This window comes from Sceloporus undulatus, chromosome 6 (assembly GCF_019175285.1).
Source record: "Sceloporus undulatus isolate JIND9_A2432 ecotype Alabama chromosome 6, SceUnd_v1.1, whole genome shotgun sequence".
Lineage (NCBI taxonomy): Eukaryota > Metazoa > Chordata > Lepidosauria > Squamata > Phrynosomatidae > Sceloporus > Sceloporus undulatus.
Window position 1 is genome coordinate 142227735 of NC_056527.1, and position 23655 is coordinate 142251389.

The 23655-nt window shown below is 39.7% G+C and overlaps 1 protein-coding gene across 2 annotated transcripts in view; it reads left to right on the forward strand.

Moving 5' to 3' along the window:
- Positions 1–23655, forward strand: part of ARHGAP32 (Rho GTPase activating protein 32) — a 305906-nt gene that overhangs the window by 199272 nt on the left and 82979 nt on the right. For both annotated transcript variants that reach the window (XM_042472624.1, XM_042472627.1), the window contains exons 6-8: positions 21537–21674; positions 22296–22388; positions 23295–23417. In XM_042472624.1, the coding sequence (XP_042328558.1) occupies positions 21537–21674; positions 22296–22388; positions 23295–23417 (354 nt within the window). The remainder of the gene's footprint in view (positions 1–21536; positions 21675–22295; positions 22389–23294; positions 23418–23655) is intronic.

A 23655-nucleotide genomic window follows, 5' to 3' on the forward strand; every position in this document is an offset into this window, starting at 1 on the left:
GGTGCCAATGATGCACTCATGATGTAAGCAATGCACAGCAACGTCTATATGCTGCACTTCGCTTACATCATGATGGTGGCGCTCGTGTGGACACGATGCTGCAATGATGTCGCCGACATGATGTGCTAGGGTTAGGGGCCATACAGTTGGTGCGCGGTCCCTAACCCAAGTATCGGTGGTGGCACACCACTTTGGGACTGTCTGTGTCAAGCCTTAGAATGGTTTCCCCTCCCCCCCCCCTCCGGTGTCCTTTTTTCCCTACCTTCTCCACTTAATAATATAATAAAATAATAAAATAATAAAACTTTTATTTATATGCCGCCTTTCCTCCAGATCAAAGCGGTTTGATTCTCCAAATGATGGCCAAATAATTTACCTTTTCAAGTTGCTTGCTTTTCCTTTGGTGAAGGGAACAGGTGAGTTAAAATGTAAACTAGAAGTCTGTTCCTGATCTCCCCCCCAGGTATAATCCCTTAGAATCATAGAATCGTAGAGTTGGAAGAGACCACTAGGGCCATCCAGTCCAACCCCCTGCCATGCAGGAAATCCAGTGGGCAACAACTGCTGAATTCTGCTTTGATCAGTTGAATTGGGTTGGAAATGTGTCTAAATGTACATACAGCCACAGATTAATGGAAATATCATTTCTGCTAAGATGGGTTTGGAAACCTAATAGGCTGGAGGTGACTTCTTCCAGTAATTTACTGGCTAGGCATTTGTATCACAGCTCCCTCATGTAGTTGCCATGAGTGTAGTTGCCATGAATTTCTCCATGTTTCCACTTTCTCACAGATGAGCATGCAGTGTGTGGGTGTGAACAAAACATTAGCTATATTTTCTTCTTCATGCAACTCATATTTTGCTTGCAGTTGCTAGATATGTAATAACTCTCAATTTTCTAAGCTAAAGTCCAGGTGTAGTTTAATCTCCTTGGTTTTCTCTTAAGAGTATTCCATTATGCTTTCAGCTACAAGCCCACAGCAATTTTTGTATTTAGATTTGTTCATGGCTGAATACATCTCTGCTCTACTCCTCCAATGGAACATGTATAAAATTTCCATGTATATACATGGAAAATGCATTACTCACATTTTTACATCAAGTGTGTCTCGTTTCTTCTAATAATGTGATCTTGACATTCAGTTGTTTAAAAAATTGTTTTCATTTACGGAAGAGCTGATAATGCCATTTTAATATCAATAACCATATCACTTTTTTGCTAAGATTATCATAATCATATCATGATGATATGGGGATAGTAATCAATAACATAGAATCATAGATTTTTATAGGGGACATTTTTATCGTATCAGTAAAGTCAAAACAAGGAGAGTCTTTTAGCTTTGCCCCACTTTGTGTATCAAGTCAAATTTTGAACAAATATTATGTTTTTGGCTGGTGCCTTGATAACAGTTAACTCCTGGAGGGTCAGTTAACACCCTCAGCCAGACTAAGTTAGAAGTCTTTCATTGTCCTTACTGTTAGTACACTTACTGTGTATGTGTTTATTAATGTATGTAGGTAAATAGTAATTGGATATTTGTTTTTCCTTTCTTCCCTTTTTCCTTGTGTTTATGTATCTTAGACTTTAACAATAAAGTTTCAATAACAGTTTCCTAAAAACAAACAGTTAACTCCCAAGTATTTATTTAAGATACCAGCTTTGTGCCAAGGTTGTGTCACAAGGTGGCATTACAACATAGAACATCTCAGTAAAACATGGTATGTAGAGAGATCTTGTAGTACCTTTGAGACTAAGGCCCAGTACAGACTGGTGCCTTGCGCCAGCCTGGGGCCGATTTTAGGGCTCAAGAGAACGGAGTGTCCACATGCTCCGAAGTCATACCACATGCCACGGGCGCCATCATGACTCAACTTCATCCACGTGGGGGCAGCCATGATGATGTACGCGTGGTGCAGCGTCCAAATGGTACTGTGTCACACATATGTCATTCGTATGTATGAGGGCTCCAATGGCACCCCGGGCACATCGCAGAAATAACCCTCTGGAAACAGGTTCTTTTTATGCTTTGCGGAGGCCGCACCGTTTGGTTGCTGCAGTCTCCATCCAGGCCCCTTTCTCCCCATCTGTTGAGCTGCAAAGTGAAAGAAAGAAGTTGGCAGCATGAAGTTGGCTAAGTCTTTGTCCACAAACGGCCATCGTCAAAAGTGGGCTTGCTATTTCATTTCCATACCCAAAGGATTTTGAATTTGGATTGACATTCTCACATACCTTTGGCATATATATATATCTGTACCTTACTTCCACTCCACCAAAAGCATCTAAGGAAGTAGACTGAAGTCTGCGAAAGCTCATGCTGCCAACGTCTTTCTTTCAGTTAGTCTCAAAGGTGCTACAAGATCTCTCTACATACTGATTTTACAGACTAACATGGCTGTATCTTTGAATTCTACTACTATGGAAATCAGAAAAGCATAGTAGGTTATAAATATTAAATTACAACATTAATTTAAAACATCAGTTACAACACTTTAAAAAAAGCACATTATTAAAAATACAGTACAGCTGCCATACTTGCAGGACCAATTGTCCTGGTTTATCTTACTTGCAGTCCATCGCTGTTGCCACCACCAGCCATGCTCCTTCCTCACCTTTTCCTTGTAAGAGGTGGCAAGGGAAGGAAGGAAGTGGTGCGCCAACTGGCTCCTCTTTCCTTTCTTCCCCTTGCATGTCTGTCCATCCTCACCTGTTACAGGACAAGAAGGATGGAAGCTGCCTCCTTGCTGCCCCCACTTTGCTCAGCAGCCAGCCAGCCTCAGCATCTACCTTGACTCTAATATTCTCAAAAGATCATTTTCCCCTCTTGATTTCTCCTGATTTGTTTGAAAAGGTCCCCTTCAATGCTATTTTGAGGCCTGAACAGACAGGCTAAAATAAAGCTGCTTTGGGACACTTTGGAGGTATGCTGTTTAAATGACACATGCATCTTAAGAGGCCAGAAACTATGCCAAAGCTGTGCTCCAGTGCTTAGGACTGGAGCACGGCTTTGGCGCGGCTTCCAGCCTCTTTGGATGCATGCATTATTTAAACAGCATACCTCCAAAGTGACCCGAAGCAGCTTTATTTTGGCCTGTCTGTTCAGCCCCTAGATCAGTCTTGTTTGTATATTTGCTGGTAAATCAAAATGCCAGCATTAACTTCTGCTGATCTGTTCTTAATTTGTTTTGTCTGAGAAATGGCACCATGGTTGCTCAGATAGTTTGGTGTAGTCATTGTGTATAAAAATCAAGTTATACAATCTGAGAGAGTTTCATTCTCACAGTCCTTCTGTGCATTGCAAATGCCGATCCATATGGGTTTCACAGAATTAAAGCTTCTTAAAATTTCAGCTAAAATGTAAAGTCTCGTAAGTATGTTGCTTTGTGATGGATGGTTTTAGTACTGTAAATGGATAGCAGTTAGTTCCAAGTCATTGTGCATCTAGATGCAGTTTTTAATTCAGTAGCATAGCTTAAATGTAAATGTATTCCATTTACAATGAAAGAGTTCTATTGACATAAGAGAAAAAGCTAGTCTGATCACATTTAGGACCCAAGACTGGGAACTACTGCAGCATATTATAATAGATGTAATTGGGCTACAAACCAGTCCCCAGTTCCATTCTTGTCACTATCATGAAAACAGATTGCCTTAAACTACAGTCCTCATCTGTAGTTTGGATAATACTGCTCCTCCTTATAAATCTGGTCTAAAGATTACAATAATAGTATGTGTGTGAAATGGTTTGAACACTCTAAAGCATCCCCATAGTTTGTATTTGCAATTGGTATAGATTTTCTGCTGCTTTGTTAAACATATAGTTTATTGCAGACTTAACTGCGTTTTTCTTGTATATCAGCTTGTCTAAGAGTTGGGCTTGCTGTAAATCTGGAATAGGAAAGATGTTTCCTGTATATGTCTACTAATATGTCCAGGATTGTGTGTGTTGTCCATGCCAAATTAATTATTTTATTTTATTTTATTTTATTTTTATCCCACCTCTCCCTCAGGATCGAGGGGGCTTACAATAGGTTAAAATAGTATAAAAATACATCATACATAATAAAATACCCATTGATCTCTCCCTCCCAAAACAGCACTCTAATAAAATACCCTTAAAAATATTACTAGATAGGTGCTGGAACAGAATTTATTAAATATATTGCTTGAATCGGAAACCCCTGTTTTGTGAGTGAATTGGAATTACTTATTAAGATTAAAATCATAATGATATGAAACGGCATCCATCATTTCTCTTTCGTTCATTTCCATTCACATCAGCACAGGGAGAACTCCAGTCGATTTCAGAATAATGGCTAAGCATGCCTTGTATATCCGATGGCGAACTCCGAGGAAAAATTTCCCCTCAAAGCATAGCTGAATGAAAAGCTGTGAAGTAGCTTAAGAGAATGTCCCTCTGACTTGGAACGGCTGGATGTCTGCTGGGATGATTGCTGTGCAGCAAAAGCTGTCAGGTTGCAAAATAAGCTCATTTGAAGTGGAATAAAATAGGTCTGCTCACATTTCAGGCACATTTCTCAAATATAGTAGGAGCTTAAATAGTTTATCAGGGTATAAGCCGCCAAAAGGCTAGTTTCAAGGCTGAGCAAAATAGATTTTAATGGCCTGTTACAGACTGCCAAAATAAAGCTGCTTCGAGTCTCTTTGGAGGTATGCTGTTTAAATGATGCATGCATCCTAAGAATCCGGAAGCTGCACCAAAGCTGCCCTCCAGTGCTTAGGAATGGAGTGTGGCTTTGGCGTGACCTCCGGACTCTTAGGACCCATGCATCATTTAAATAGCATACCTCCAAAGAGACCCGAAGCAGCTTTATTTTGGCAGTCTGTAACAGGCCAATATCTTCTCCAATAAATGGAGAACTGCACAACACTAGGAAAAGTAGAGCAAATATTTTAAACTGAAAACACTGAAAATATACATGGCAAAATACAAGGAGCTTGACTTTTTCACCAAGAGCGAAAAGTATCATTGGTTAGTTTGACTGAATTTCATATGTATTATATGTGTGTGTGTATGCTTTCAAGTTGCTTGTCAGCTTATGACAACCCCACGAATTTCATAGGGTTTTCATAGGCACAGACTACTCACAAGTGGTTATGCCAGTTCCTTCTTTGAAATACAGCCTACAGCACCTAGTATTCATTGGAAGACCCGCATCCAAGTACTAGCCAGAGCTGACTCTGCTTAGCTTCCAAGGTCAGAAAATATCTGGTGCCTTAGGGGTGAAACAGATGGGCAAAATAATGTGGCTTACAGCATTTATATGGTGGCATATAAATCCCTTGCTAGCCTCCAAAGCAGGTGAAGACAGAAATGGAGCTGTTCTCTGGGGCTAAAAACTGGAGCAAAAAGAAGCCAGAACATTCCACCTTAGCTCAGAAAATGTGCATCTCCATGCCTGCATATAAACAGCCCAGTGCAGAGAGGTGCAGCAAAGCAAAGGAAAAAAAGAAACACAAAGTGTGACAACTTTCAACTATACACAAACCAGCAGTCCAACCAGGGGGCATGGGGTGAAGGGGGCATGTGTGTGGGGCCTCCATGGTTGTGCTTTGCCAATGTATCACACACCGATGCACCAGTGTCCTGTAGTGTTTGAACATCGCATGTGTGAATGTGTGGCCATCCAATAGGATGGCATCTGGGCAGACATGGATGTACTCAGAGGTTGCAGGTGGTGTGTTTGTGCAACAGTGCACATGCATGGTGGTGAGGTGACTAAAAAAATTATCCAGTGCAGTGGCACAGCTACACATTACACTGTGAGGTTTGCCTGTGGGTATTGCACCCACCTTGGCAAGATCAAGCTACTTTTTCCTGCCTATCTGCTCTGGCCCTCATATATTATATAGTTTGGTCTAAATTAAATTGAATCAATGGAACTGATGTAAGGGTTGCCACATTAATTTCCCATTGGTCAAGTGGACCTACTCAGTTTAGTCTTTCTGAATTGGCCTCCTTTCCTGTCTGTGACAATCTAGTCATTTTGCTGTACTTTTTCATTGGTGTTTATCACACGGGGGAGAAAGCCGCTCATTGCTCCCATTTTTTTTTTCTTCGTTACCATTGCGCATTTTGCTTGTATTGGAATAGCAACATGAACAGTAACGGGAGATGATCACACCTAAACCAAAAACGATGCAGTTTCCATTTTAATCACAGAAAGGTAATAGCGCTTTTTAGTTGTACATACCTGAAGGCGTTATTTTGCAAGTGTCTGCACCACCTATTGCGCATTAAAAAAAACCTTGCTGCAATCATCGCGTCCCCCCCCCCCCACCCCCGGTTTTAGCTGTGATTTCAACACTTTCCGGTTTTTACCTCTATTGCAGCTTTCCAGTATTTGCCAGACTTCTTAGACAGTGTTGTTGAGGACGGCAGGTTATTTTTGGGCTTATTTCGGAGATGGGGATACTGATACTTGGAGTTTATTGGTAGTGTCCTCACACTAATGGTGGAACTTGTTGGAAGGCGGATGGGGCTGGAGCGAGAAGAGATGGCAGCCACGGAATAGCCAGCCAGGAATGAAAGCGCAATTGCCAACACTGTGGACTTGAAGTGCTTTGTAAGTAACACCTGTGCTGCTAAGTTTCGTTTGTGCTTTTGAGGCCGGGAAACATGACACTTTGATAACTTGTTGACAACGCCATCATTCCGGCATTCGTTTGATCATTCTTCACTCTCAATTGCCCCAATGGTTAACCAGGAAACAAAAAGGGGGGCATGACGCTTTCCTCTCCTGTGGCTTAAAGTCACATTGTAGCAGATTCTGGCTTGAGGCCCATTGAGGTTCTGTGGGTTGTCTTAGAATAACTGCATGGGTATGGCCAGCGTCACACATTAGAGTGATAAGGTTTTCCACTACTGTCATCCCATACATGTCAAAGGACGATGGAGAGGAACACAACCGAGGCACGCAGGCCGGATAAGGCACGAGCGAGGGCTTTTAGGCGGAAGCGGCAGCAGACGCCGCTTAACAGCCGAAATCAGAGAAACAAGTTGTTGCTTAGGGGAGATGACACATTTTTGCTCCCCAAATGCTGCGAAGTCTCGCGCGACCTCAGAAGGAAGCGTCGCCGCTGCAGAATTCACCGCCATTGGGTTATGAGAAAAAATTGCGCCGCCCTTAGCGGTTGAACAGTCTCGCGAGACCACAGAAAAGGGTCGCGCGAGATTAACCGCTATGGGGCAGCGGGCTTTCAGGGACACGCTGCCGCCAGGAGTCCCCAAACGGCGGCCCTCGGCTATGGAGCGAGGGCAGCTTGTGCATCCTTTAAGGATCCGGCTGCACAACAGGAGTCCCCAAAAAACACGGGGGCCTCCGGATGGCGGCAGCTTGGGCCTTTTAAAGGACCCGCTTGCAGCCACTGGATCCTCCAACAAGGACTCCGGTGGCGGCAGGGGGTCTTCTCTTAGGTCGCCCGCTGCAATCCCTGGAGTCCTCCAAGAGGAGACTTCCAGCGGCCGGAGGGGTCTCTTAATGGGCCCCGCTGCAGGTCCCTGGAGTCCTCCAAGCGGACTCGTCGCGGCGGCAGGGGGTCTCTTCTTAGGGGCCCACTGCCATCCCTGGAGTCCTCCAGAGGCTTTCCGGCGGCAGCAGGGGGTCCTAGGGGGCCCGCTCCATCCCTGGAGTCCTCCAAGAGGGACTCCAGCAATGGCAGGGGGACTCTTCTTAGGCGGCCCGCTGCCGGTACCTGCGAGTTCCTCCAAGAGGACTCCGGAGGCGGGTCAGGGGTCTCTTAGGGGCCCCACTGCCATCCTTGCGAGTCCCTTGCAAGAGGCCTCCGGCGGAGGACCCAGGGGGTGTCTGAGAGGGCCCACTGACGTCCCTGGAGTCCTCCAAGAGGAATACGGCGACGCCGGGGGTCTTTAGGGGCACGCTGACGTCCATGGAGTCCTCCAGAGGCCTCCAGCGACGGCAGGGCGTCTCTGAGAGGCCCGTGCCACCCCTGGAGTCCTCCAAGAGGATCCGGCGACTTGGACAGGGTGTCTCTTAGCGGGCCCGGCTTGCCATCCTGGCGTCCGCAAGAGGCCTCCGTTCGGCGGCAGGGGGTGTCTGAGAGGCCCGCTGCCATCCCCTGGAGTCCCTCCAAGCGGCCTCCGGCGAACGATGGGCAGGGGTCTCTTAGGGGCCCACTGCGTACCTTGGGTCCTCCAAAGAGGCCTCCGGCGGCGGCAGGGCGTCTCTTAGAGGCCGCTGCCGTACCTGGAGTCCTCTCCGTGCTGGCGGCTCTTCCACCTGCGTTCTTCTTTTTTGCCCCCCTCTGACGTGGCTGGGGCCCTGTTAGGGCCGGCAACGAGGGAGGAAGTCATCCAGCGCTGGCAGCCCCCACCCGCTTTCTGCCGGCCTCTGACGGGGCCTTGGGGCCCCGTCAGGGGCCGGCAAAGGTGCGGGAGGCCTGGCTCCTGGAGGGTGGAAGCTCTGCCCCCAGCACGTGGCCCCGCCCCTCGAGGGTGAAGCTCCGCCCCCCGGCCCTCCCAGTCGCTCTTGCAGGGAAAGCAATCTCGGCACCCGGCTCACAAGGTTCTCTACCCCTGTGTAAGGCCATAACTCATTAGAAATAGCTCCCTCATGATCTTGCTGAGGGATTGTTTGATCCTCTCAACAAACTCACCAGAGCAAGTGATGTCATTATTCAATAGATGATTTATAAGAACAATGAAATAGTCCCTCGCTTAAGCAGATCTCTCACAATATATCTGACTGTGCACACACAATGCCACATTGCTTCTAGCTCGAGTGTGACATCTGTGGGTCCAGAATGTCTGTTCGTTTTCTGCCATTACATCTTCCATGTGACTTTGACCTGACCTTTTTTGTTTGAAATGGAACTATGTTGTTAGTAAAATAAAGTTATTGGCATTGATGGCTTCAAATAGTTGTGGGGTTTCTATATAAATGGTGCTCTGAAAACCACTGCTGTAATGGAAGTGGGCTTAAGTCTTTCATATATGTTGGTCGAGATCCAAAAGTACTTACAAAGAGTACGGTTTATTTTGGTTAGCATTTTGATTGATTTGATGTTAAGCATTTCACACACGTTCTGTTATTTGTGCTGCAATATTGTCCATGCTAGATTTATATCTGGTAAATCTTCCAAGAAAACCCCACGATAGCTTTACTTAGGTTTGCATAAGTCAGAAAACCTTGAAGGAACAACACACACAATTGCACACTAAATGTTTCCTCCTTTGTCCCCTTCTCTCTGACCTCCTTTCTTCTATATTTTTACATGAGGATGTGGCTGATAGTGAAATTGTTTAAATTACAAGCTTAAGAGATATGGTAATCTAATAAATGTTGAGAGAACCAATCCCTTTCAACTAGCAAGAGGCTTAAGCTGTATATTTCCATCCTGCATTCAGAAATTCATTTATCAAGGAAAAGAGTTAAACATTGCTGGAGACTCTTATTATTATGCTGTTACCTTTTATAGGCTCTTGTTCCTCTTCAGATTCATTAAATAATGTCACCAGAAAACACTGGTGAGATTTATTAAATGATTTGAGACAGGATTATGGAGAACTGTCGAGGTGGAAAAGAAATTGATTTCAGCCATGCACACACAAGTGTTTATTGTTGCCAGTGTCTTGTTTGAGTCTGTTAACACAGCTATCTTTTGGAAACTTTATATGGTCTTTGCTCCTGAAATGAATAGCTTTATAGTTCTTTGGGTATTGCATAGAAGGTTTTACCTCTGTACTTGGAACCTGTAAATCCTTTCGATTATTCTAATGGTTGTGATATGTATACAACATTTGGATAAATATTTTTTGCATTTCCATTATTTTTACACACCGCACACTCCCTATTTGTATAATGCATCTCATGAAGTGGACTAGGTCTAGAAAAGCCTATGCTTGGATTTTTTTTTTCCCCAGTTAGTCTCAAAAGTGCTTCATTGTGAAGCTTGCTTCCGGGTTGGTTGGTGGCAATGGCGGATCGCCTTTAGGAGACTCCCAAAGGCGAGATCTCCGCGTGGGGCTTCCCCTAAATCTGACATTTAAAAGCTAAAAATCTACAACAAAATAAGGGTTCCCTATCCTTTGAAAAGGAGGGTTACCTGCCCAGGAGAGCTCCTGAAGCCCCCCAATCGGCTGGGGGAGACGACGGAGGTAGCCTCTTGCCGCGCGAGGAGGGGAAGGAAGGAGCTAAAAGGAACGCGGGATGGAAGCCGTGTAAGCGACGCGGACGAAAAACCACCCACCAAATACACAATAGGTGAGCTAAGCTAACTAATAATAAAAATCCCTGCATTCAGAGGAAACCTAAAGGAAAACTAATAGAAAAGCTACTAAAACAACTACAATGTATCTCATGAACTAGTACTCTAGGTGGAGAGTGAGAGGAAGGAAAGGAATGTTGCAACAAATAACTAACTGAAACTTAATAACAAGAAACTCTTTCCTATACCTGTTAGAAAACAGCTGAAGTGAAGAGAGGAGAGCTAATATGACGTGAGAAAAGGTGAGAAAAATGTAATCTTGCTCTCCCCCCCTTAAAAACATATAATATATATATATATATAGAACTTTTGTATATCTATATTATATATATATATATATTTATATATATAATATATATACAATAACAAAGTTCAATACCATTAATTCAAAAAAGAAGGTCACGGGAAAAAAATAATAAAAAAAAGGGGAGAGGAGAAACTCAGCTCTGTTATATATTAATCAGAAAAACAAGGAAAGGAAACAAAGAAATTCTTGCCTACTGTGCTCTAAAATTCAGGTGGGGAAACTATATTTACTGATAGTCAATTTAAACTGCAACATTTATTTGCGGACAGATCCTTGGATTATGTGAATACTTTTGAGCTTGAACTTAAAAAATTGGCCAGAAACCTATACAAAGCAACAATAAATTAGTAAGCTGGACTATTGGTGGACATTTTAGCTTTAAAGATAGAAATAACAACTAGTCAAAACAACATTAACTCAAGGACACTAAAAATAAATAAAGGACTTGATTCAGGAATTGGGATTCAGCGACATCTAGTGGAAAAGAAGATCACTCTAAAGTAGTTTTGTTAATTGAGTAAATTAGGACACGAGTGGCAAGACGGTGCTAATTCAATAAGAAATAACAGTATAAAAATAACATTAGAAGGTAAGAAAGAACTGTAAGTGGAAAACAATACTCTAAAGAGAAAACAAAATAATAAAAAAAATAGTGACCATACGTCGCTTGAAAAATAACAAATTAATTTTTGGAGAAAAAAACAAATACTTAACGAATTAAAAACAAGTCAACAATAAAACAAACCATAAACATAGAAGAGAAGATGGCAATGTCACTGAGAAAATTCACCACTCACAACTAGTACCTAAACAGAAGGCCTTCATGGAACTTAATACCAAACAAACTGAACAATCGGCAATCTTGGAGGAAAAAAAAATTGGGCCTAGAAATGCAAAATATGAGACAGGAAATGAGGGACATGAAGACAGATCTGAAACGAGAATTCAAGACCGAGATCAAGGACTAAAACAATCCATTGAAAAAGTCAAAGACTTAAAACCGCATACTAAGGTGGAATATTGGAAGTTTAGAACAAAGGAACTGGAGACAAAACACTGCCAACTGTCATTAGACAAAAAAAGAAAAAGCTGAAAAGACTATTGCTGATTTGAAAACTATGAGAACGCTGTCTTAGATCAGAGGTCTAAGGAATTAACAAAATAAGAAAAATCTCTAACGAATATATAATAATAGATAATAATAAAGTTTTTTATTTTTATCACCTCCTCTCATACGATCAGGGAGGCTTACAACTAAGTGAAAAACAACAGTGATCATAAAAAATATAAAAATACAAACAACATAAAAGCAACATACAAGCAATAAATAACAGGCTAAAGCCCCTTAGCCCACCTCTTGGCCACAAAGAGGAGGGAGCCCAAGGATTTTAGTCGGGGAATGCCTTTGAAACAGGAAGGTTTTTCAAGTCTTCCTGAATTGGGCCAGGGTGGTAGTCGATGCGAGCTCAGTGGGCGCGTATTCCAAAGGGCTGGGGCAATCAGTTGAAAATTCCTCCGTGGTGTGGAGGCTAGCTAGCCAGGCACCTTCAGGAATTGCTGCCCAGACGTTCGAGGGGGCGAGGGCGGAATGTAAACGGGGAGAGACGTCCTTTAGGTTCCTGGGCCCATTCCAATTTTTTGGTGGCGGATTTGTGGGGATCCCATGCTCGGACTTAATTAAGGATTGGGACAAGAACTTTCAGGAATTAATTCATATTCAAGACCGCGAGGGAAAGAAGCCTACCCAGAGAACATTTCGATTTATTTTATAAGGACAAGAACTAAAGAATTGATCTAGAAAAAGCTATGAAAAAGACTGTAGTAGATAAGAGTAATTGATGAGCTTGAAGACATTCCCACGAGAATATTGGAGAAGGAAGACGGCTACAAACTACTGCATCATCCTAAGCGAACATAATATCCCCTACAGATGGGAAGTACCCGAAAGGGGTATCTTCAAGAAAAAAAGACTGAGAATTAACACATTGAGCAAGGCCAGAGAATTCTTAAAAAGAGTTTTGAAGAAGAACCAAACACCGGAGGAAGCGGACATCCTGAGTCAACATTCAGAAGAAGAAGAAGAAAACAACAATCTAAAAGATCAGAAGGACAATTCAGGAACTCTTGAGGAAAGCGAAGAAGAAGGAGAAGTACCGAACGAGACTTAAGATAAGTATTACAGACAATCGGATTTCTGGAGGGATAAAATGAAATTTAAAATATTATCTTGGAACATTAAGGAACTTAACCTTTCTAGAAAACGTAAAAAAACCTTTCAATTTTTAAAAAAGAAAAATTGGGATATAATATGCCTCCAGGAATCTCATATTAGAAAATCCGAAACACATCTGTTGAAAAATAGGAGCTTGGGAAAAGAATACGTTTCTGCTAATGAATCAAAGAAAAGGGGGGTGGTAATGTACGTAAAATCAAATATACCATCTGTAGAAATTATAAATGACAATGAAGGCAATTATGTTGGAATAGAAGTGAAACTAGATAATCAAAAATTATTGATAATTGGAGTTTATGGCCCATTAAACAAAAAAAATGAATTTTATCAAAAACTCATGAATGAGATATTAGATTTAAATTATGAAGATATCATTATGATGGGGGATTGGAATGGGGTTTTGAACCCAGTTTTAGATAGAAAAATAAAAAAAATAATCAAAAATGTCCAAGGTAAACTCCCTAATAAATTCAACAAAATGATTGAAAACCTAGGCTTAATCGAGGCATGGAGATATAAATACGGGGATAAAAAAGAATTTACATTTTACTCGCATAGACATAAATCGTTTTCCAGGTTGGACATGTTCTTTATAACTAAAAATTGGGTGAAAAATATTGAAAGCATTGAGACTTTGGCGAGAATCATATCTGATCATAATCCAATAGCGATGGAAATTAAAACCAGAGAGAAAACCTTTTCATGGAGATTAGATGATAACTTATTAAAAAAAACCTGATACGTTAGAATTAGCTAAAAAAACCTTAGAAAATTACTTTAAGGACAACTCTTGAAAAGGAATGGAAGAAGACATTGTTTGGGAAGCAGGAAAGTCTGTCATGAGAGGATTCTTTATACAGGAACACATATGGAGAAGGAAGAAAAGGAACCAAAAATTAATAAAATTAGTGCAGAAATTAAAAAGAAAGAAGAAGATCTTAAAGACAACCCAGAAGATAGAGAAATAGAGAATGAAATTAAAATTCTCCAGAATCAAATATCAATGTGTTTAACTGAGGAAGTGGGGGAAAAAATGAAATTTTCAAAACAATATTATTTTGAAAATGCGAATAAATTGGGAAGATGGTTAGCATATAGACTAAAAAAGGAAAAGGAGAAAAATTATATAACAAAAATTAAATTAGGAGAAGAAGAGGTAACTGACCAAAGAAAAATCATGGATATCTTCCATAACTACTATAAAAATCTATATGATGAACAGAACATAGATATACAACAAATTAGAACATATTTAGATAATATAACCTTACCACTAATAACAGAACAACAAATTGATAATTTGGAGAAACCTATATCTAAAGAGGAAATCCACCAGGTGATAAAAGATTTAAAAATAGGGAAAGCCCCAGGCCCTGATGGCTTTACAACATTATACTATAAAATACTAGCAGATCAATTAATTACCCCCTTACAGAAAACGATAAATAATATTACAGTTAATAAATTCCCAAAGACCTGGAAAGAAGCTAATATCACTCTAATTTTGAAACCTGGAAAAGATCCATTAGAAATTAAAAATTATAGACCAATTTCTTTATTAAACACGGATTATAAAATTTTTACGGCCATATTAGCAAATAGATTAAAGCAGGTTATTAAAGAATGGATTGGAGAGGAGCAAAATGGGTTTTTACCCCAAAGATACTTGAAGAAAAATATAAGAACCACGATAGATATTATCGAACTATTTAAAGACAAAAAAGATAGGGAATTAGCTATTATACTAATTGATATGGAAAAAGCATTTGATAAAGTTAATTGGAATATGATTTTTGAAATTCTAAAAAAGGTAGGAATTAAAAACAAATTTATGAATTGGATAAAGGCCATTTATAAAGAACAAGAAGCATGCTTGATTATAAATAGAGAAAAAACTAAAGTTGTAAAAATCAAACAAGGCACAAGACAGGGATGTCCTTTATCTCCTTTATTATTTATTATGGTCATAGAAATATTAATTAGAAAATTAGGACAGAACAAGGAAATTAAAGGTGTTAATAATAAAGGGATCGAATTTAAATCATCGGCCTTTGCAGATGATTTAGCTATCTTCCTAGAAAATCCTACATTAAGTATCAGACATGTACTAAATGAATTAAAAGAATTTGAAATGATATCTGGACTTAAAATAAATAAAAGTAAAACTAATATATTGACGAATAATTTGAACAAAACCGCAGAAAAAGAGATGATGGAAATTTCTAATTATAATGTAACAAAAAAAGTTAGATATTTGGGAATAGAAATTACCACAAATAATATAGATCTATTTAAAAATAATTATACCAAACTTTGGAAGCAAATTAAAAAAGATATCGATAATTGGAAATCTTTAAAACTCTCTTTATTAGGAAGAATAGCATGTATAAAAATGAATATTTTACCAAAAATACTATTCCTTTTCCAAACAATACCAATTATAATAAAAGAAAAACTAATTCAGAATTGGCAGAGAGACTTGACAAAGTTTATTTGGTTAGGAAAAAAACCCAGAGTTAGAATGAAAATTCTTCAAGACGCCAAGGAAAGAGGAGGTTTGGCGGTTCCAGATCTAAAAGTTTACTACCAAGCAGCATGTTTAACGTGGGTGAAAAATTGGCTAGAATTAAAAGAAGAAAAATTATTAAAACTGGAAGGAGAAAATTTAAGCTTTGGATGGCACGCCTATTTGTACTATAATAAAGCAGAAATTGATAGAGAATTTAACAATCATTGTATTAGAAAACCATTGTTATGGGTTTGGAAAAAAGTCAGAAAGAAATTTGGAGAGAAAATTACAATAGATACTTCACCACAAGAAGCCTTTCTTTGGAGAGAAAAAGGGGTAGAAGAAAATTGGCTAAGATATAGAGATTTATTAATAAAAGAATCAAACAATTATAGATTTAAAACGGACGACGAATTGAACAATCAAAATTATAAAATACATTGGTACCTAAAATTACAATTAAAAGAAAAATTTAAAGTAGATTTAAAAAACAACTCAACAATCATAGATGACTCGGAATTTGAGAACATTCTAAAATCTAAAAATAAAGGGCTGCTATCAAGGATATACAAATTTTTACTGAAGATCGAATTAGAAAATGAAACAATCAAAAGCAATATGATATTATGGGCACAAAATATTGGTCATAATATTGATTTGGAACAATGGGAGTTTACCTGGAACAGAAGATTAAAATATACAAGAAGTCAAAATTTAAAGGAAAATTACTATAAGATGTTCTACAGATGGTATATAACACCGGAAAAATTGGCCAAAATATATGGAATAGATAATAGTTGTTGGAAATGTCAAAAAGATAAAGGCACCTTTTTCATAGTTGGTGGACCTGTCCCAAAGTCAAAAAATATTGGCAATTAATTCATAAATCAATCTGTAACATATTGAAAATAAATCTCAAATTTGAACCTGAATTATGTCTGTTAAATATATTGGAAAAAACAGTAGAAAAAAAACATGGTAAAATAATCTTTTATCTGATTACTGCAGCAAGAATCATATTGGCACGCAATTGGAAAGATCAAAACATACCAACTATAGAAGAATGGATTGTTAAAATCTTTGAATTAGCGGAGATGGACAAACTAACAAGACTACTTAACAACGAAGACATGGAAGAATTTTATGAAGACTGGAAAGAAGTGATGATCTTTTTACAACAAGGAAGAAATGAACTTTTCATTGAAGGATTTAAAAAATGATTTGAAAACTGTTAAAGATTAAGATATAATAACAATGGTTTAACTATATAGAATTTAGACATGTATACATTAATACTAGACAAAATAGCTAAGATAATAAATACGGATCTTAGAGTACATTAGAAATAGACTTTATAGATAAAGTAGCAGTTACGGTGAAACAGAACTATTAAGAATTAGGATCACAAAAGAAATTATTAATTATAATGCTTAAATGCAGGGATCGGAAGGATTGTTTTAGTTATGTGTAGTTTAATTATATGATGTTTTTGATGTCAGTGAAGGAATGAATGAAAAAGATAGGGGTTTTCTCTTTCTCTTTTTTTTTTCTTTTCCTGTTTCTTTTTGTTTTTTCTTTTTCTTTTTCTTTATTCCTCTTTTTTTTCTTTTCTTTTTTCTTTTCTATTAGGATTAATGGAAATTTTGTGTTTTGTGTTTTATTTTATGTGTACTATGTTTTGTTAAATGTATTGTTAAATGTTACAATTCCCAATAAAACTTTTTTTATAAATAAATTTTAAAAAAAGTGCTTCATTGTTGTTGTTATGTGCCTTTAAGTTGACACCAACATTTGACAACCCTATGCAGTGGACCCTTGGAATCTGAAGGTTTGGTTGCAAGACCCTCCATGGATACCAAATTCCATGGATGCTCAGATCCTATTATAAACAACAGGGTAGTAAAAGGGTGTCCCTTATATAAAATAGCGACAATTGAGGTTTGCGTTGGGGAATTTTTTTTGTGTGTGAATATTTTTAAGCTCTGGATGGTTGAATTTGTGGATGCAGAATCTGTGGATATGGAGGGCCATCTTCAGTTCTCTCTAAAGATGCCAGCCACAGATTCTGGCAAAACATTGGGGATAAACTCTTCTAGAACATGGCCACATAGCCCGAAAAACCCACAAAAATCTATGTAATAGTGTTTTATTCAGAGGATGTTTTCCATGGCCTTCCCCTAAAGTTGAGAGCACATAGCTTGCCTGGAATCACACAGCAATTGAGCAAGGATTTGCACCTTGGTCAGCCACAGTCCAGCACTCAAGCCACTAAACCATGCTGGCTCACTCACAAAGCGGCTACTGAATTCCTTTTTTGTTTTTCTGTTTAAAACTTAATTTGGATTTGGACAGTGTCTGGATTCGGACAGTGGTTTTGCATTCATTTAGTTTAAGCTTACCAAACGCGAACCTAAAACTAAGCCCAGGCTGAAGTTCTGCAGATATTTCTGAACTCAAACAATTAGTGGTAATAGTTTGGACTTTGTGTTACAATGTGAGATGGCTTGTTTTTTCCCCTTTCATGCTGAGTTTTACATTTCTTGATACTATCCAATAACATGAAATTAGAAATAACATTGGGCAAATACATATAGCAGGATTTTATCAGGATCTCAATGTGCTTTGATTAAATTTTAATGCTCTTTTCCACTGTGACTTGTAATAAAAAGGTGTAAGGTCATGCTTACAAAAACAGACATATGGGAATGTTCAAGCAGCTGTAAATGCCATGCTGTGATGAGGTCAAACATTATATACTAAGTGTATACTATATAGTATTATTTAATTGCTAAGATTAAGTTATAAACTTAGTATCTATTTATTTGTATTTATATTTATAAGTTATAAATTTGTTATTTTGAGTATTTTTTATTTTAATTTTTTTTATCCATCTTGCTTGGAGGGACATTCCAAAGCTTTGGGAGTACTGTATACACTCATGTATTAGTCTAGAAATTTTAGTCAGAAAAATTGACCGCAAAAACCTGGGTTGACTTATCTACAGATCAGTGTAAGTAAGGCGGGATACAGACTGCCCCTTTCCCTGACGGATTGGGGCCTGAGCTGCCACAGCGGCAGCCCCAGAGGCCCCGATCTGCTGCTTTTCCAGGCCTTGGGGAAGCAGTAAAAAGCTTCATGCCCCAAGAACACCCCAACAGCGGCGGGGAAAGAGAGAAAGGGGCCGCTCAGCCCCTTTCTCTTCTGTGTCGCTGGCGCAGCCATGTAAAGGCTGCACCAGAGATACAAGTGGCAAAAGGAACTCCGTTTCAGAGCTCCTTCCGGCACCGCTGAAAGGGCTCCACAAGCACGCTGCTCCGTTTGGAGGCGGCGCGCATGTGAGGTAATCATGGCGGCCCCCGTGTGGATGAGAAGCCACCATGATTACACCCCTGTCACGTCCTAGGGTTGAGGCCAATATGGATGTTGCGTCCTCGGCCAACCCCTAGCATGTGACGGGGGTGCCATATTTGCCGGTCTGTACAGTGCCTGACTTATCAAAAAAAGGAACCATCTCTTTCTCTGAGTAGAGTGGCACAAAGCAAGAGCTTAGTCCATCCCAGGATTACTTAATAAAGCACTGCTCCTTCTAATGTGTCTTTTGTGGTAATCCTTCTGGCCTTTTTGAATATCTGGATGGGAAAATTGCAGCAATGGCAGCTCTTTGGTGCTTCCCCCCCAAAAGGAGCACCAAGAGAATTGAGGAGTCAGTGCTTCTTTTAGGTTTTCCTGGAATGAGCTCTTGCTTTTCGCCACTCCACTTGGAGAAAGGGATTCCAGTGATGTTATTGCATCAAAGAGGAAATGGTCAATAAAGGATTTGAATAAGAAATTTGTGTATGTTTGTCATCTTTTTTAGGTTACAATCAGACTGAGTTGTCATAAATACTGTAATCACTGTTACATTTCATTTAAGGCATCATTCCTGCCGTTGCATTATAGAATATGACTATGTTGAATGTTACAGTTTCAGTAGTGACTTTCATAAGGATAGAGCTTTAACCTCTGCACCTCTTTAACAGACTTGGTAATAATTAACACAAGTAAGAAATCATGCTTCTAAACCATTTAATTTAGGGCCAAAACAGAGGGCCCTGAAGGGGTGGCTTGATGCTGCCCTTTTGATCACTGGATCGGGGCTGCAGCAACTACATGCTGTGGCCCCAAGCCGGCTTTTTACGAGCACAAAAAGGAGCAGCAGAAAGACACTCCATTTTGTGCCAGCAAAAAGCTAGTTTTTCCTCCGGCTTTGTAGCACTCCTGCGGTATGCGGCGTATGAACACTGCACCACCATAGCGCCACAAAGTTTCATGATGGCTTCCAGTGATACATTGTCCAAATGACATGCCCCCAAGACGCTGGGAAGCCACCACAAAGGTGCCATCTCTTTTGTCTCATAGTCTTTTATCCACCATAAACACCATCCTCATCAAGTTCTTCCATAATTAAGGCTCCTGCTGGTATTGGGTCCTGGTTTTTCTGAGTCAAAATTCCAAGGGAAGTATTTGAATGTTTTATGTATTGTAACACATATGTTCACAGCATTTTTTAATATATATGTATGGTTTCAAAAGGTATCTGAAACAATATTTAATGAAATGCCTTTCTGATGCAAAACCCTGACTGTTTATAGAATCATACAATCTAAATGTTGGAGGGTGCTACAAGGGACATGTAGTCCAACTGACTGCCATGCAAGAATACATAACTAAACCACTCCTGAAAGATGGCCGTCCAACTTCTGTTTAAAGTTCCCCAAAGATGGAGGATCCACCACCCTCAGAAGCAGTCTATCCCACTGTTCTAGTCTCAGGAGGAGCAGAAAACAAACTTGCTCCATCTTGTACATAACAACCCTAGAGATACTTAAAGACAGCTATCATTTTTTTAAAAATGAATAACGAAAGAGGATGCAATGTTAAGTTAAACAGCTATACAGTGGACCCTTGTTATCCGCTGGGGTTCGGTTCCAAGATCCCCAGTGGATAACAAAATCTGTGGATGCTCAAGTCCCATTAAATATAATGACATAGCAAAATGGTGTCCCTTATAAACAATGTAAAATCAAGGTTTAATATTTGAAATTCATACTTTTTTTGAACATTTTCAAACCGTGGATGCTTGAATCCGTGTATAAAAAATCCATGTATAAGGAAGGCTGATTGTACAGTAGCAGTCAAGTTCATGAAATTGTGGACGAAATGAGATTTCATACTGAGAGACATCACAGTACAGAAGAAGCTTAGAGATGCTGGCATTTTGAATCGATATACAGTGGCTAGACCAAGTCAGGCAGTGTATCAACTTGGTATCCCTGCACCATTCCTTGCTTGCCTCTGCTCTTCCTGCCATTGTCTAAATCACAGTGATTCGGCAAAGAGGCATGGCACACCTGGAACATGTGCCAGATTTCCTAGCAGCATCACACTTCCATGGGCTACCAGCAGTGGAATTATGCAAAGCAGCAGTAGGATTTTGCTGCAGTGGCAAAAATGTCAGTGGCACAATAGAAATGTGCTGGGGCAGGTATGTCTACATAAGTGGTGAGAAGATGGGCCCCTAGAACATTCCAGAGATGCACAGCTTAACCCCAGCACTTGAGTTAGATGGACCAGCTGTCTGTTAATGGTAATTTTTTTAAAAAATGGATGAAATGACTGTAGAAACAAAGATACAGTGTGCCCACACCATACGCGGCTTCCAGCATAAGCTGAAGCCACGTGAGGAGAAAAACAATGGCCTGTGCACCTGTGCCGCTGTGTCGCCACGTGCATGCACCCTATTGTTTCTAATGGGATGCAAGCATATACATATTTTCCTATATGTGGGGGGATCCAGAACAGATCCCCCCCGTGTAAAGGGAGGGCCCACTGTATAGCCGCGTTAGTCTGTAGAATCAGTATATATAGAGATTTTCTAGCACCTTTGAGACTAACTGAAATAAAGAAGTTGGCTCATGCTGCCAACTTCTTTATTTCAGTTAGTCTCAAAGGTGCTACAAGATCTTTATACTGTAGAAACAAGTCAGGATCATTTTATTTTAGGCAGATTTAACATTGGCTGATAGCAAAAAAGAAAATCTGGCTGTCTGAGTTCAAAGTTTTAACTATTTTGCTTAGGAGAGTTGACAGTACCTTGTCCTTTGTTTCCACTAGTAACAGTGTTTTATACTGCTGGTCACTGCAAAATGAATTGTGAGGGAATATGTAGCACTTCAGTGATTTCTTCATCTGTCTGCAGGGTAAGAGCTGGATTGTGAAGCGGAGTTACGAAGATTTCAGAGTGCTTGATAAACATCTTCATCTGTGTATTTATGATCGGCGATTCTCCCAGCTCTCGGAGCTTCCCCGCTCAGATGCCTTGAAGGACAGTCCGGAGGTAAAATACCAGTTTGTGTCTAGTTCTGAGAAACTAGTTAATGAGCAGAGAGAATGGTACATCGTTAATTTTTAGAAACTGAATGTTATCATTTTATTTCTTAACTATATGGGGAATAATGCATTTCTGTATAACTGGAGGACTGGAGGCAGAAAAAAATGTTAGGCAAGTCATTAAATCTACTGAAAGAAAGGGTTGTGTTGATCATGGTTTATATTAGAATTTAATTAATTTTCAGTGTTTGGATATTGTTGGAAGTTCCTTTGTTTTTCTGTAAGAGATGAAAAATAAAGACTCCATTGTGTAAAAGGGACATATATTTTCTTAGGCATCAAAGATAGCTTGTTTTACAAGATTTTTTTCTCTCATATAACAACTATTTTATAACTGTAGCTTTCTTTTATTTCTGTATTCCTGTGGCAAATGGAGGGGTTTAAAATTTTAGATGAAGGAAAGTGTTGATAGACAAATCTTCTGGCCTGATAACTTGATTTCCCCATTTGATGAATCAGTACTTTTAATTAATGCCTCTGGTTTTCTAATACATAGAATTGTAGTTGAGCATAAAAATGTTTTCAAGCCTTCAGCAGAATCATACTGTTCCTTTCTAACTTTCTGTAGTTGGTCACCCAGATGCTGATGGCTTACCTGTCACGACTCTCAGCCATAGCAGGCAACAAGATAAATTGTGGACCGGCCCTCACATGGATGGAGGTACTCTAGCGTGTACAACATTGTGCCATTTAATATGAGTGCTGGTTAGCATCTGTAGCCATACAAGTTGGAAATAGAATGTGAGAATACAGTATTAAATGAGAAATCCCTGCTGTTTGCTATTTCCTCTGTTCTAGTATATAGTCATCCCTTGAAACCTGCGGGGGATCCGTTCCAGACTCCCTGCGAGTTCCAAAACTTGCACATATTCAAGCCCCATAGGCTTGAATGGGGTGCGCACCCCATTGAGGTTAATGGCAGTTGACCCTCCACAAATTTTCAAGTCTCCGGATTTCAAGTCCGCGGACTTGTAGGGGCAAATGTAGTTGAAAGGGACTGTGTAAATTTAAAACAGAATATGTAGATATTCCAGATATGTCCAATTTATTCTCCTCTTTCTTTATGATATGCATTGATATACAGTATTTGTGGGGGATCTGTTCCAGATTCTGCCCCCCCCCCCCCCCGTGCATACCAAAATCCAGATACAGTATGCTCATGCCCCATTGTCCTCAATGGTGGTGCACCCATGCCACCAATGCCACAACAGTGACAACAACAAAATATGCAGAAGGATCTTGGAACATCTTTGAGACTAACTATGCAAAAGAAGTTGTAGCATAAGCTTTCATGGTCTCTTTCCTCAGATGCATATATTGTTATTCATAGTAGAAAAAAAAAAGCTCTGATCCATAGAAAGTGATAGTATCTGTGGCCATTCTTTTTCTGTTTTTAGTATGCAGTGCCTATGCTGTGCTTGTGCATTCGTTCTATAGAGAGCCCTTCAAGCTTTGCTGCCTTTGCAAATCAGCATGAAATCCCACATTCATGCAAACACTTAGTACAATAAATCTGCAGAGCTGCTTGTCTTCAACTGCCTCACAGTCTATCATGTCATTTTAACAGATTGATAACAAGGGGAATCACCTCCTAGTCCATGAAGAATCTTCCATTAATGTTCCTGCTATTGCAGCTGCCCACGTTATTAAGAGATACATTGCTCAGGCAGCAGACGAACTGTCGTTTGAGGTAAATATTTTAAAGGAATAAAATTTTCCTTATGAAATGGAGAAAGAAGAATTGTTACATGTTACTATTTGTGCACATGTTTGGGATTTAGAGACCAACTAGAAATAAGGGTGGACACATAAGCCATCTATGCATCCAGGGAGAGCCTGTTTGGATGCCCATTACATATACCAAATCCTAACCCTGACAGTTACATTCTTGTAGCAAACAGCCTGAAAATTCAATTTTGAAAAGTCCC